The sequence below is a fragment of the Lissotriton helveticus genome, chromosome 3_1 (genome assembly GCF_964261635.1).
Source record: "Lissotriton helveticus chromosome 3_1, aLisHel1.1, whole genome shotgun sequence".
Classification (NCBI taxonomy): Eukaryota; Metazoa; Chordata; class Amphibia; order Caudata; family Salamandridae; genus Lissotriton; species Lissotriton helveticus.
Genome location: NC_136061.1, coordinates 763,302,664 through 763,315,861, shown reverse-complemented (window position 1 = coordinate 763,315,861; position 13,198 = coordinate 763,302,664). Strand labels below are relative to the sequence as shown.

At 41.7% G+C, this 13,198-nt stretch overlaps 1 protein-coding gene and 1 non-coding gene across 2 annotated transcripts in view; both read left to right on the top strand.

Moving 5' to 3' along the window:
- The window catches only part of IPO7 (importin 7), a 392,711-nt gene that overhangs the window by 14,773 nt on the left and 364,740 nt on the right, over positions 1-13,198 (top strand). Inside the window, exons 2-4 of the mRNA XM_078680964.1 lie at positions 6,636-6,717; positions 10,461-10,614; positions 11,058-11,216. Coding sequence (XP_078537090.1) covers positions 6,636-6,717; positions 10,461-10,614; positions 11,058-11,216 — 395 coding nt within the window. The remainder of the gene's footprint in view (positions 1-6,635; positions 6,718-10,460; positions 10,615-11,057; positions 11,217-13,198) is intronic.
- LOC144825840 (small nucleolar RNA SNORA3/SNORA45 family) lies at positions 7,853-7,987 on the top strand. Its single transcript, XR_013609612.1, has one exon. It is a non-coding gene; the product is annotated as a small nucleolar RNA SNORA3/SNORA45 family (small nucleolar RNA).

Below are 13,198 nucleotides of genomic sequence, written 5' to 3'. Positions count from 1 at the left end.
GAGACCCTTTTAAGCTTTCTCTGAGCTACAGTGATGAAGTACTTCTAGCCGCCCTGCGTGCTGAATCTTTTAACAGCACGTGCCGTGCCTACTGCAGGCATCGTATCCTAAGAGATACTGTGTGGTCTCATCTCAAACCTGTGGGCTTTAGTCGGTAAAGCACCTACAGTACTAAAGCTCTTTTAGCAGCACTGCCCGTACCTTGATCTGATGAGCTGGGCAAGTTGTTTTCCACAGGAAAAGCGCAGTTTTTACGAGTTGGGTGAACCACGCGTTTGGTTACATACTGCTAATATTTCAGCTGTAAATAAAATAAAAAAAACTATTTGGGTGAGTCGCGCGCCTGCCGCCATTTAAAAAAACAAATACAAAAAAAAACTAGTTGGGTGAGACTTGAGCATCAGGGCAGCTATTATTTAGCATATAAATAAGCAAGAATAATAGCATACGAGTGCGTACTAAATCAATAATTGAAGGCCCACGGGGATCGCCGCTTGATGCTGTTTGGCAGGTCGGAGGAGTGTTCTCTGTAGCCTGGCAAGCATACGGGCGCTGTATTAAATAAATAATACCATGATAGCTGCTTGATGTTTGGGAGGTGGGAGGGGTGTTCTCTGTAGGCAGGGCAGGCATTCAGGGACAAAAAAAGTGCATAACTAATTAAAGGAGACCGTATCACGCCGCAAGTAAAAGATCCAGCCTGCGTGGGCGGGGCCACAAGTGGACAGGGCGGTAACAAGGAGGGACTAAGAAGCCTCCTTTTCAATCAGAAGCCAGTCTTTAGCATGGAGCATGACGCTACCCAATCAATCATGGGCGGGCTTTCAAGTCCCCTTGGACGCGTATTGATATAAAGCCCTTGCAGAGCGAGGAGCGCATGCTCGCTCCAGCGCTAGATCTGCGAGAACTAATGAAGGTTTTCAATTAATGAGCCATGAATACAAGTTTGAACAGTATTAACATATGGACAAAAATATTACTTTAACTGCAGACAGTGCCCATTCCTGATCCATAATTTGGTACTTCAAACTGGCAGCCAAAGGGTTTGTGCTGCAGGGGGGTTGGGCCGTCTTGTCCCAAGGACAAAATACACATGAAAACTTGTTGCCCTTGACTCCAATGTCATGGGCGTCGGGCTATAGATATTCCACATCCCTGCCGTTTGTCAGGCTAAATGTGGTGCGAGGGAGTAAATCTGTTTGTATGGTACTGTTCACAAAACGTTCTTTTTTATTTTTGCCTGCCATACTCATAATCCCGATTCCGGCACAAAAAGTAGTTTGCTTCCTGACTAGTATTACCAAAGCAGCTTGTGCGAAATTACCACAGTGTTTTGAATGTGGCATTGGAAAATTTGAGTTTTGCAGTTTAGAATGTGTAAAAAAAAAATGTGTACGTATCAGTAATAGAGTTATCAATTTCCAGTGTGTTACACTGCATGCAGTTAGCGTTATCAATTTCCAGTGTGTTACACTGCATGCAGTTAAAAATTCCGATGGTAGAGTAGGTGCCAAAGAATGACTGAAACCATTATTTTGGACTGGGCTTCTGACTTTGGATGGTAATTACTGGGTTGGCATTCAATTACAATCTCATGAATTTTTTGTTGTGGTTTGGTTTATTTCTCACTGTACGTGTACAGTAATTGTTAATACCCACCTAGAAGATGACCATCACAAGAGACAAAACAATCGTCTTTCCATACTTTGGATATCAACAAAAACTACAAGCTGTCCTTACTCCTGTGATCTATAAGTATGACTATGCCAATAGCATTGTGATCCCCGTTTAATCACGAAAAAAAAATGTAACCAAAGCACTCTAGAAAGACTACTTTTCTGCCTTTACTCTTCCTGCAGTCTTGCAAATGCTCAACTGGCTTACCTGTAGGCAGACTGTGTTCAAAGCGCCTAAAGGCGATGAGCTGATGAGGCCGAGTCTTTGCAGCCGGTTACATGCAGTGCAGACTGGCCTCCATGCACATCGGGTGTTAGAAATGAAGGTTTTCCTTTATAATACCAATAAGTCGTAGAAAAAAACCCTAGTTAAAAATTCTTTTGACTCAAATGCGACAAACTAATAGGCCTGCGAAACTACTGCATCTATCTTTAATTTCTCAAACTATGGAACAGATTTGCACCAAATCCCCAAAAGTGTGCTTTCTGGGTAGTTTTTGCAAAATTTGGTTTCTTTTCTTTCAGCTATTTTGGCAATAGCGCGGTTACATTTTTCTATGGGAAATTGCATGGGAAAACACGTCTGTGCATACCCTGCCAACTTAGGGCGAACAAAACAAACACAGGAGATGGATGGAGTGCTGAAACTTTTCATACACTCACCCCCTAGTCACAGATCTGGGTTGAATCCGTCATTGTTCTTTAGCTCACTTTGCCACCCCAGTTCAGACCCTGCTATATGCAAATCAGTCGTGACCCTGTGCCTCATGGGAACAGTCCAGCCCAAACTGCCAAGCCCGGTCTTCCCTGGACCGTAAACAAGCATCCTGTGAATGTCTGAAAAGTTTCAGCGCTCTGTCCATCTCCTTGCGTTTGCTTTCTTTGCCCTAAGTTGGCAGTGTATGCGCAGATGTAATCCCGTGCTCACTTTACCACTGGCTTCAAGCTAGCCTGGCTGATGAGGGATATTACCCCGAAACTGGCCCCAGGATGCTTGTTTCTGACCACTATTGCTGCACACCCTTGATCTAAGCTCAATCAGACAAATTCCGATTCAGTGCTGTAAAAAGATCAAAACCCAGTCTGAGTTATGGAGAAGATTCTTCAGGAGTGGCAGCACTGGAGCATGTTTTCAGGACTTTGGGATAACTGCCTGATAGTTGTTAAGCAAAGCATTAACAAAGATTCAATCGCCTTCTCCTCATTATTATTCTGGGAGTCGCTGCCGAGTATTGAGTTTACATTGTGCAAAGCGGAAGTCGAATTAAGTGCCCTTTGCAAGTTATTTCTTCCTGACTCTAAACATATCCCTGGATATATGTGTGCCAGGGGCGTACCACTACGTGTAATTTGATACTTCCTATCGACTTTGGAATCACTTTGTGACAAGTTTATCAACAATCTTGTCACAACGTGGAGCAGTACCAACTTGTCCCGGTGTTTGGGACACGACAGGAGCTGTTTGCTTGCTCACTCACTCTAATCGTTGACTCATTGGTTCATTGGACTCTTTTTCTATTTATGCCCTGACGAAGTTTCGCCAAGGAACAAAACGTGTTGGCTGTGTGACTTCCTTGGTATAATTACCGTAATAAAGAATTGAACTTTTTGGACTAAGATTTTTTTTTCGTTTTATTTCAATGAGTGCGCCTTATGCCATTTGAAGAAAACAAAAAGATAAATAACATGTCTGACCCTGGATAAAATGGCTAGACTGATTTTGGAAAAGGGGGGTGGTGATGGACAGAGTTTCTGAATGATGCAGAATACTCTTACCAAGTCAGATCATGGTTTTAATCCATCACCGTTTTTTAGCTCACTGCACCATCCCAGCTCAGAACCTTGCTATATGCAAATTAGTCTGTTCCTGTCCCAGTGCATGATGGGAACAGGGCAAACCAAACTACCAAGCCAATTCTTATACTGGGAAGGAAACAAGCTCCCGGGGACCGGTTTCTGGCATCACAGCCTTCTTCGACCCGGTTTGCTTGAATCCTGATGGTGCAATGAGCAAGGGACTCACGTCTGAGTATACCCTCCCACACATAGTGTGGATAAAACCGATTTTGTCCATCACCTTTTCCAAAATCGATTTTATCCACACTATGTGTGGGAGGGTATACTCAGACGTGAGTCCCTTGCTCATTGCACCATCAGGATTCAAGCAAGCCGGGCCGAAGAAGGCTGTGATGCCAGAAACCGGTCCCCGGAAGCTTGTTTCCTTCCCAGTATAAGAATTGGCTTGGTAGTTTGGTTTGCCCTGTTCCCATCATGCACTGGGACAGGAACAGACTAATTTGCATATAGCCAGGTTCTGAGCTGGGATGGTGCAGTGAGCTAAAAAACAGTGATGGATTAAAACCATGATCTATTGACATGGTAAGAGTATTCTGCATCATTCAGAAACTCTGTCCGTCACCTTTTCCAAAATCGATTTTATCCACACTGTGTGGGAGGGTATACTCAGACGTGAGTCCCTTGCTCTTTGCACCATCAGGATTCAAGCAAGCCGGGCCGAAGAAGGCTGTGATGCCAGAAACCGGTCCCCGGAAGCTTATTTCCTTCCCAGTATAAGAATTGGCTTGGTAGTTTGGTTTGCCCTGTTCCCATCATGCACTGGGACAGGAACAGACTAATTTGCATATAGCCAGGTTCTGAGCTGGGATGGTGCAGTGAGCTAAAAAACAGTGATGGATTAAAACCATGATCTATTGACTTGGTAAGAGTATTCTGCATCATTCAGAAACTGTCCATCACCTTTTCCAAAATTAAAATGGCTAGACTACAATGGTCCAAAGGATAGCCACACCGGTAATTCTTGCACTGAGGAATCTTACGAAAGACTCGACACAGTAAGAGATGAGCTGGGCCATGTACAGCCATCATGCACAAGGCACGATGAAAGGATTATAGCCTGAAACTCTGCATACATTTTATTACTATTATCTTGAAAAAAGTGGAATATTCTCTTCAGAAGGTAGACTACCAGAGTACACGCGTTGGGAGATAGAAATGATTGGACAATTTTTTTTAAATTCTCTTTAGAAGTATTGAAAGTAGTGGCAATTTGATTGGAAAAATTCTTTGAGCCTTATGAATAGCTCAAACCTGTTACTAAACCGCTTTTTCATTGGCACTGTTAACGTTACTCCACAGATGTTCCGATTTCTTGCTGCTGCATTTAATACAGGCGAGTGTGAGTAAACCACTGGGCTGAAGAACGAAACCTGGCTGGAGTTTTACTTCTAAATGGGCAATTGAGTCTAATGCTGTTATTAGCCAGTTGACCGTATCACGGTCCGAAGCAACACTTAGTTGCAGAGTAAGGACGGATATGTTTGGATGCCAAAATGGCTTCACTAACTTTATGCCAAGGGTAGGAGTAAAGAAAACTAAGCTGAGGCGGAGAGGTTTTCCTGGGAGGCTTGAACTCCCAAGGAATGAGGTAGTGATCGGACCAAGCTAAACGCCTAAGAGTGCAGGTATGAAGATGGGGCATGTTATGAAAAACTAGATCAAGTGTATGACCGGCCTCATGGGTTGGGCCACAAACATTGTGTAACAGATTCGGAGAGGAAAATGCCTCGATCTGAGAATAAGTGAGGCTAAGTTCAGAATCTACATGAATATTAGTCACCTAAAACCATGAATTTGTCACATTGAACACAACTAAGTGCAATTTCATTCAAAAGCGTATTAAAATAGCTCTTAGCCTGCCTGGGAGGGCAATAAACTAAAGCAACAAAGGAGAAATTGTAAGATTTTGAGAGAGAAACTAGCATCCGCATAGAGGGGGGTACTTCAAAGTTGTGCAGACATATTCTTGAGTTAAAGATCTCAACGCCACGCCCATTAAATTTCTGTCTGCCAATGTGCTGGATACAGAAGTTAGGAGGTGTACTGCTGGCACAATAGCTGGGCACGAGGTATCTGAGAGCCAGGTTTAAGTGAGGAAAACAGCATCCCAATTATTCGAAGAAATCAAATCCTTGATATTTAATGCATGCTTGGGAAGGGAGCGCATATTGATTAAACATGCCTCAACCTTTAGACTGGCTGGGTTCGCCCTATATTGTCTCTGCTTTTAAATAGTTGCCTACTTGAGAGTGAAATCCCTAAAAAGAAATGGAAAAATAACCGGAGCTCGACAAAGACAGGAATTGGGACCATAAAAGGATCTAAAATGGAGCTCATGTGTACAAAAATAAGCTCTGTTTAGGGTTTTTAATTGGTCTGAATTATAGACTGCCTTACCCGGAGGACACAAGTTAAATCCTCCACCTTGCCTGATGCTGGGCAGGAGCAGTCGTGCTTGACTATGGAACGCCTACGGTAGCCAGAGTGAGCTAAATTGGCCTGGAGGGGAGAGTGACCCCAACCACTAAACGACTAGAGCGCCAAAACAAGATGGCAGCTCAAATGTCCAACTATACCTCAAATAAGTAAAGTTTCTGTTTTTCACAGAACAGTAAATATCAGGTTAAAACGTTTTTTCATAACTTGTAAAACAACCACACACTTCTGTCTCTGCAGTGATGAACAAACCAAATCTATTTCCCAGAGAAAACCAGTTGTTACTATAACTACATAGCGGTGTGGCTTTATATTTATGTAGCAAATATAGCAACGTTGCAATTTACTAAATCGATGTACTGTCACGTAGAGATATAAAATTACACAGGAATGCTTTTATTCTAACCTTTCTTATGGTTGTGTGGTCACCTATAGCCTTTAACTTGTAAGCCTCACATCGAGCATATAATAGAAAAGACATTTTGGTTCTACAAAAGTTGTACACCTTATTTGTTCTATAAATCAATTTGATATCGACTGGTTGCTGGCAAGTCACTGACTGATCGGTATATTTAGTTTGTATTTTATATCCTGTTCTCTTATACAGTTGTGCTTGGCTCTGCATTGATCGTGGTTTTTTTTTTTGCTTCTTTTTTCCCCCCCCAGGCTCAAAAGACTGTCAATTTCGTCTCCACTTTGCTTCAGATCACCATGTCGGAGCAACTGGATTTGCCAGTGAGACAGGCAGGCAAGTATGGTGACACTAGGGTTGCTTAATTTTCCGCAACCACAATTTTATTTTAAGTTATTATCTGGGCGCAATAAAACTGCAAATCAACAGCTTCTCTAAGCTATCGAAACAGGCGAGGTTTATTTGACTACGATATGCTTAATTGTAGTTCGAGTCTTCTTTATCCAGGGTTGTGTAAACCGCCCCCACCATCCCCTTCCTACCACAAAAAAAAGAAATCTCTTCTAAAATATACACACCTCTTTGGAAGACCTGAGCCCCTCATTTCTCCTAGACCATACGTACCCTAATTCATAGATATCTAAATTCTCCTGCATGATATTGTCTTCAGAGTCTAGCTAAATTGCATCAGGTTTGTTTACTTATTTGTACAGTTGTCGGGACTGGTATAAGTGTTTACATTTTAGACTATTTCTCTTATTTACTGTATCCTCTCCATGCATGTTTTGCAGAAGTACACCTGCATTTTCTGCTGCTTAAAAGTGCTAAACCATTCCTGCACAGATATTAAGCAAAATCTTCTCAAGGCATGTGTTGGATATTGGATATGCTCTTCTCTGTCGCCTGGTGGTATTTTCAGAATGGGTCATCCATATTTATCCAGTTTGTTAAACAGGTGCTCTGCCCCGTTATGACAGTCTTTGCATTGCAGGCTTTCACTAGACATTAATCATCTCCCACACTCAATTACAGAACATTACGAAGACCCACTCTGCTGCTTCTGCCTCGTATTCAGCCATAGTAGTCCTACACAACTTACTATTGAAGGTCTCTCCCAAGTAGCACTAATATTAATTGTATCTTGCATATTTTTGTTTACACTAGAATATTACGTAGAGGTCCTCCTAAATTTCTGCAGTATTATTTATTCTAGCCTCTGGCGGCTGAAGCCATTGGTTATGGAGAGTGTAGACATTGCGAAGTTTGAATATACATTGCTGCACGAGTACGTTTGTGACTTGCTTTACTGGGCCACAGATGAGTTGTTGTTTTTCCTTATTTTCGCAGCTTGTTTAAGTGTACTGGGATGACCATGGCTTATTTCAGCAATATAAGCAAGTATCTGAATTATGACTGCCTTCAGCACTAATCATCCAGAAAACAGAATGGAGGGCACAATAGTGTATCTTACACCGAGGCTAGAGTCTCATCTTGACACTGTTCATTGTCTTGGTGTGCTAGAGCTTTCGGAGAACAAACACTGATCTTTATTCACTGTCTTGCATTTTTTTTAAAAACTAAGTCTGTCACCGGATCAGTAACATTTGTTAAGTGCTCAAGTAGTTTGGCCATTGTGCACCTCCATACTTGCTGGAGGCATGCGTTTTTAGGCTTGCTCCTGAGATCGACTTCCCGGAAAGTGGGTTCAAGATTTATAGATCTGGCATTAGTGCTGGCTAAAAGGCTGATGGCTATGACCTGGAATCCACAGGAAGCCCCATTATTCAAAATTGGAGGGAGGATGTTGCACACTTAAACAGAGCAGCTTTCAGCCATCTTAAGAGATTCTAACAATAGCTGCTTTTATCTAGACTGTTAGGCCAAGGAATCTGCTAATTTAACCCCTTCCATGCTGGTGACGAACCCCAGCCGTCACGCTCCACGGTGCTCGTGTGCTGATGACGGCTGGGGTTCGTCACGGCCCCGCCCTGTTCGTGCGGCTGCCGCACACGGGGGGAATCGCGGCCGCACGGAAGGGGTTAATAGCGCTACTTCTACTAATTCTGTGGTGATGAAATGTGCAGTAATTCAATAGCGTACTAGAATGTGAGTTGTGATGTTGCGGTCCTTGCACCCTAAATACACACACATGACTGGCTAACCCTTTATACAGTTATGTAGAAAGTGGGGTGCATGTGAAACAGGGCTCTTGTTCCTGAACAAAAACTGGAGTTGATCTAAATTTATTCAGGTGGCAGTTTGCCAGTGAGGAGCCATCTGCTTTTTTTCTGTACCAGATGTCAGTGCTTCTTACAAAGTTAATTCAAGAGGGACCAGCCAGGGCAGTAGAAGCTCCATCTTCCTGTTGATCATACTAAATAATATAATTAGCAAAGCCAGTAGGTCTGTGTTTGCTAATGTATGTGTGCATATCAACACAAACGTGCAAATCTGATGTCTATGTGTTGTATGGTGATCACATTGAAGCCAGACATATTTGCTAGTGCCAGGGGGTTGGTTCTGTTTAGAATGCAGAGGCGATGATATTTGGATGTAACAGTATGATGGGTAAGCTTACGTTTCTGTGTAAAGTAGTCCTCCTTGCATTCCAATGGAAGCAGATTCCAGAGAGTGAAATGTGTGGTTGGGAAAAAGCCCGCTCTATATTTTAACCCCTTTAGTGCTGCCGTCGGCAGCACTACCTTGCAAGTGCTGCGCACGTCCGTTGGCTGACGCGGCCGCACCCGTTTCTTCGAACGTTCAGCACTGGCGCTGAAAGTTCGAAGCAGTAAACGGGTTAAATAATTGGTTACCATAGGTTTTGCACATATTTGTGCTGTCCATGCAAGACCTAATGATTATTTGTGCTAAATAGTTTTGCTAATGTCCTGTTATGTAAAGGTGCAGTTTTTCCCTTTATGAAGGGTTGACCCTTTTCATAAGTTTTATGGCCTATGCACACTAACTTGAAATTTGACATGCATAGTGAATTGAAACAGAGGTGATGATGTGCCATTAATCTTATGGCGCTCCTTTTTAGGTCTTGGCAGCGCAAGCAGTCTGGTTGCTAAAGATCTGTTGTGGGCTTACTAAGAACTTGCTGTAGACTTGAAGATAGTCTTTGTTTGCCATTGGCTGGTTTAGTTGTCACTCAGTTGCTCGCTGCTTTTTCAGTGTCTGGCTTTCCTCTTCTTGTGTTTGTCCCTCCTCCTAGCACAACCTCTTTTGCCATTTGGGGGGCTACTTTTATTTTACAGCATCTCTAAAAAGGCATTAGTAAAGCCAATGGGTCCCAAAAGTGAGACCTACAGACTTTGACAAAGTTTGTTTTATACAGGAATCTTGGGTTTTCTGTACTCAAGTATAAATCGATCTTGCTTTTGCCTCCTGATGTCACTATCTCAGTTTGTTCTCTTGTAGGGAATTGTATCCCTGTCCGTTATCATGGTCAATCCTACATGAGTGAAAAAGCAAAGCTTCCGCTCTCCTTCAGATGGGCAGGACTACCGATGTTGGATACCATTTTGAAATTGGGATATTGTCTGAGCCTTGGGGCAAAGTTAACAAAATGTCTGAATGTGGTTCCATGTGGACTATGCACATCACATCTGATAAGTTGTTGAAGGTGTTTAAAGCGCAGCTGTTCCCAGCTAATAGCTGCTTGGTGAAGTATATAAGTCCATCTTTAGTTGGAAAAACTAAGCTAATCTTTGGTGTGATTAGCACTAAAAGCTAAAATGTATAACTATAAAAAACCTAGGTGGTCTCGAATCAGCTGAAAGTTTGATTGGATGAAATGTAAAGTACTCCAAAGGCTCCTTGATGACAGGACGTGTGCATGCATTACATTTTAGTCTTTCAGTGTTGCCTCTTGTGTGGGAGGAGGTAGAGACTGCTGTATTTCAATCATGCTCACTGACATTTAGCCTGGCTGCTGTAGGACCAAGCTGAAGTTTTGCTAGGTTGACTGCTGTCACTGTCTACTCAAGCACTTATTGTGGTGCATAAAGCATTTAATTGACATGAACAGTTTCGGCAATTCCGGCTACTGTGTAAACATGTTCATCTTGTTCCAATAGCTGTTATTTACTTGAAAAATATGATCACTCAGTATTGGCCGGATCGCGAAACCACACCAGGCGAGTTGCCGCCATATACAATTCCAGAAGAAGATAGACATTGTATTCGTGAAAACATTGTTGAGGCAATTATGCAGTCTCCAGAACTTATCAGGTAACTGGTACCTTTGCATCAGTTTTTACACGGTGTAGTCACTTTTAATTCAATTAGGTTTTTTTAATACAAGTGCTTTCATGTTCTAAGAACTGTAAATGGGTTTAACTTTTGGATTTGAAATATAGTGCTTGTAACATTTAAAAAAGGAAACTGGTTAAGCCACATTGTGTTTACCCTGTAACCAAGCACATTGGGTTACTTTAAAAACTTAATTGCTGTCAAATGATCATGTGTTGTCTGCATTGTGCATTTAGTTTATCCATTGAAAGCGTCTCCAAATTTTAAAGGTTTTTATTTAATGACCTGGAATGTATATGCATTGTTTTGTAGTTGCTGGCATGAATATGTATGTATAATGATGCCTGTCATTTTTTATGAATTCACGCTTGTTACTCCAGTTGAATTTGAAATTGTACTTTAATTTGTTTTACTGTTTTTAGAGTTCAACTTACTACTTGTATTCATCATATCATCAAGCACGATTACCCCAATCGTTGGACTGCAGTAGTCGAAAAAATTGGATTTTATCTCCAGTCCGAAAACAGTGCCTGCTGGCTTGGAATCTTGCTTTGCCTTTATCAGCTGGTTAAAAACTATGAGTAAGTTGCTGTATAGTTTCTTTGAAATGGGATGGGAAATTAAGCAATTCTTCACTTCTGTGAGCTAATGCTTAGTATTTTCATTTTGCAGGTATACAGCTCACTTTTCTGAACCTTGCACAGAGGCAATTCTTTTAGCCCCCTGACAATTTTTGCTTTCTGTTTCTAGTAATAGATCTATAGCGCCGCCTTTTTACTTGCGAAATTGTACGTTTTTGGAGGTTTCTTGGATGATTTAAAACAGTTGCAATGCTATATTGAGATCTAGTTTCCTCTGCACATGCTGTTCCAGTTTAATGAAATTGCAGTTCCTTGGCTGAAAGCTCAGCTCCTTACCCTGTTGGACAGCGGAGGAAGGTTACGATTCACTGTTTTTTACCGTACAAACCCTTTGTCCTTACCAGTTGACATCTACACTCCCGTGCAAGAGGACCTTTTTAGGTCTCGCACCTGCAAACGTATCGCGAAGCGATAGTCGCTGCGAGACTATTGTAATCAGTTCTGCTTAAAAGGAGCCAAGCGACAAGATGTGCACGCGCGCGTAAACGGATCAGGTCGCGCGCGTGCTTCCTGTCTCCCATGGCTCCTTGTAAGCAGACACACAGGCAAATACAGAACCCCCCCCCCCCCCGCGCATACACACAATATACAGAAACTGGAATTCCTCATGTCGCAGGTATTTATTTATTCAGAGTTTTATATAGCGCGAACAAGATCTTTGCAGATATCAGAGCGCTTCACAGAAAGAGGGGGTGAGGGCAACAGGAGGGTGACTAAACCTAATTTTGGGTACAGTATAATAGTCAATAGCATGATCGAATAGCAGTCATGTGCTGATAAAATACCAATAAACAATCAGGTAAACGATAATATAAGACGGTGCAGAGCCTTTGATCCAACTACAATAGAGATCAGGAGAGCTTAGGCTATAAGGATGGCTTATACCACTTTCTTAGAGTTACAGCGAAACAAGGGGTAGGGACATCAAGTTTCAGCAAACTAACGTGTACAATATAGTAATAGGTAGTGAGTGAGTAGCATAATAGGATCACAATCAAGTAAGAATATGATATCATTAGACATTAGACAGACAGGTAGCCAGTGATACAAAAGCGGTGCAAAGTCTCTGATCCGACAACCATAAAGTTCAGGTGAACTTGGCCATAAGGATGGCTTTCACCTCTTTCTTGAAGGCAGTGGAGGAGATAAGCCTGGTTTCAGGAGGGAGTGCATTCCAGATCCTGGGTGCCATTCCTGAGAAGGAGCGTTTGTAAGTTTTTGCAATAAGAACAAGGGTACTCCGTATTTTGTTTGTGGTCAAGAGGTGGGAGTAACAAATAGTACAAAAACACAGGGAATAACCTCTTATTGTGACCTAAATATCATTCAACATTTTTGGCAGTTAAGTCAGTTATTTATACATGGGATGCATCTCATGACACAATAGACTTATCACATATTTGTTACTTTTTTATCAATTTATTCATCATTATACAAAAATATATACTTTTTTGAATTTTCTGCAGTTATCTTTTACATAAACATAATAAATACAACTAAATACCAATTAACGTGCGTTTTGTTGAAGTGCAACATAATAACTGAAGTTGTTGTTCTAGATAGAACCCCTCATTTTTCTTTTATGTGCAGATATGAGCATACATCCCAGCATACATACTCACACTTACTCACATGCAAGCCGTACGCATACAAAGACCCTCGAATATGACAAATTGAAAGATCATAAGAACTAAATTGGAAAAGAAATCCAAATCAAGATTACAACAAGAATATATAGATTGTTTCACGATTTAAGACAGTCTGAAACTGCACTACGAGGAGTCTTGTATTGGACATTGATAATATATCACCACAAAGTTTGCAATCATTTATGTATTTTGTCACTGTTTGCATGTGAGTAAGTGTGAGTATGTATGCTGGGATGAATGCTCATATCTGCACATAAAAGCATAATAGCACGC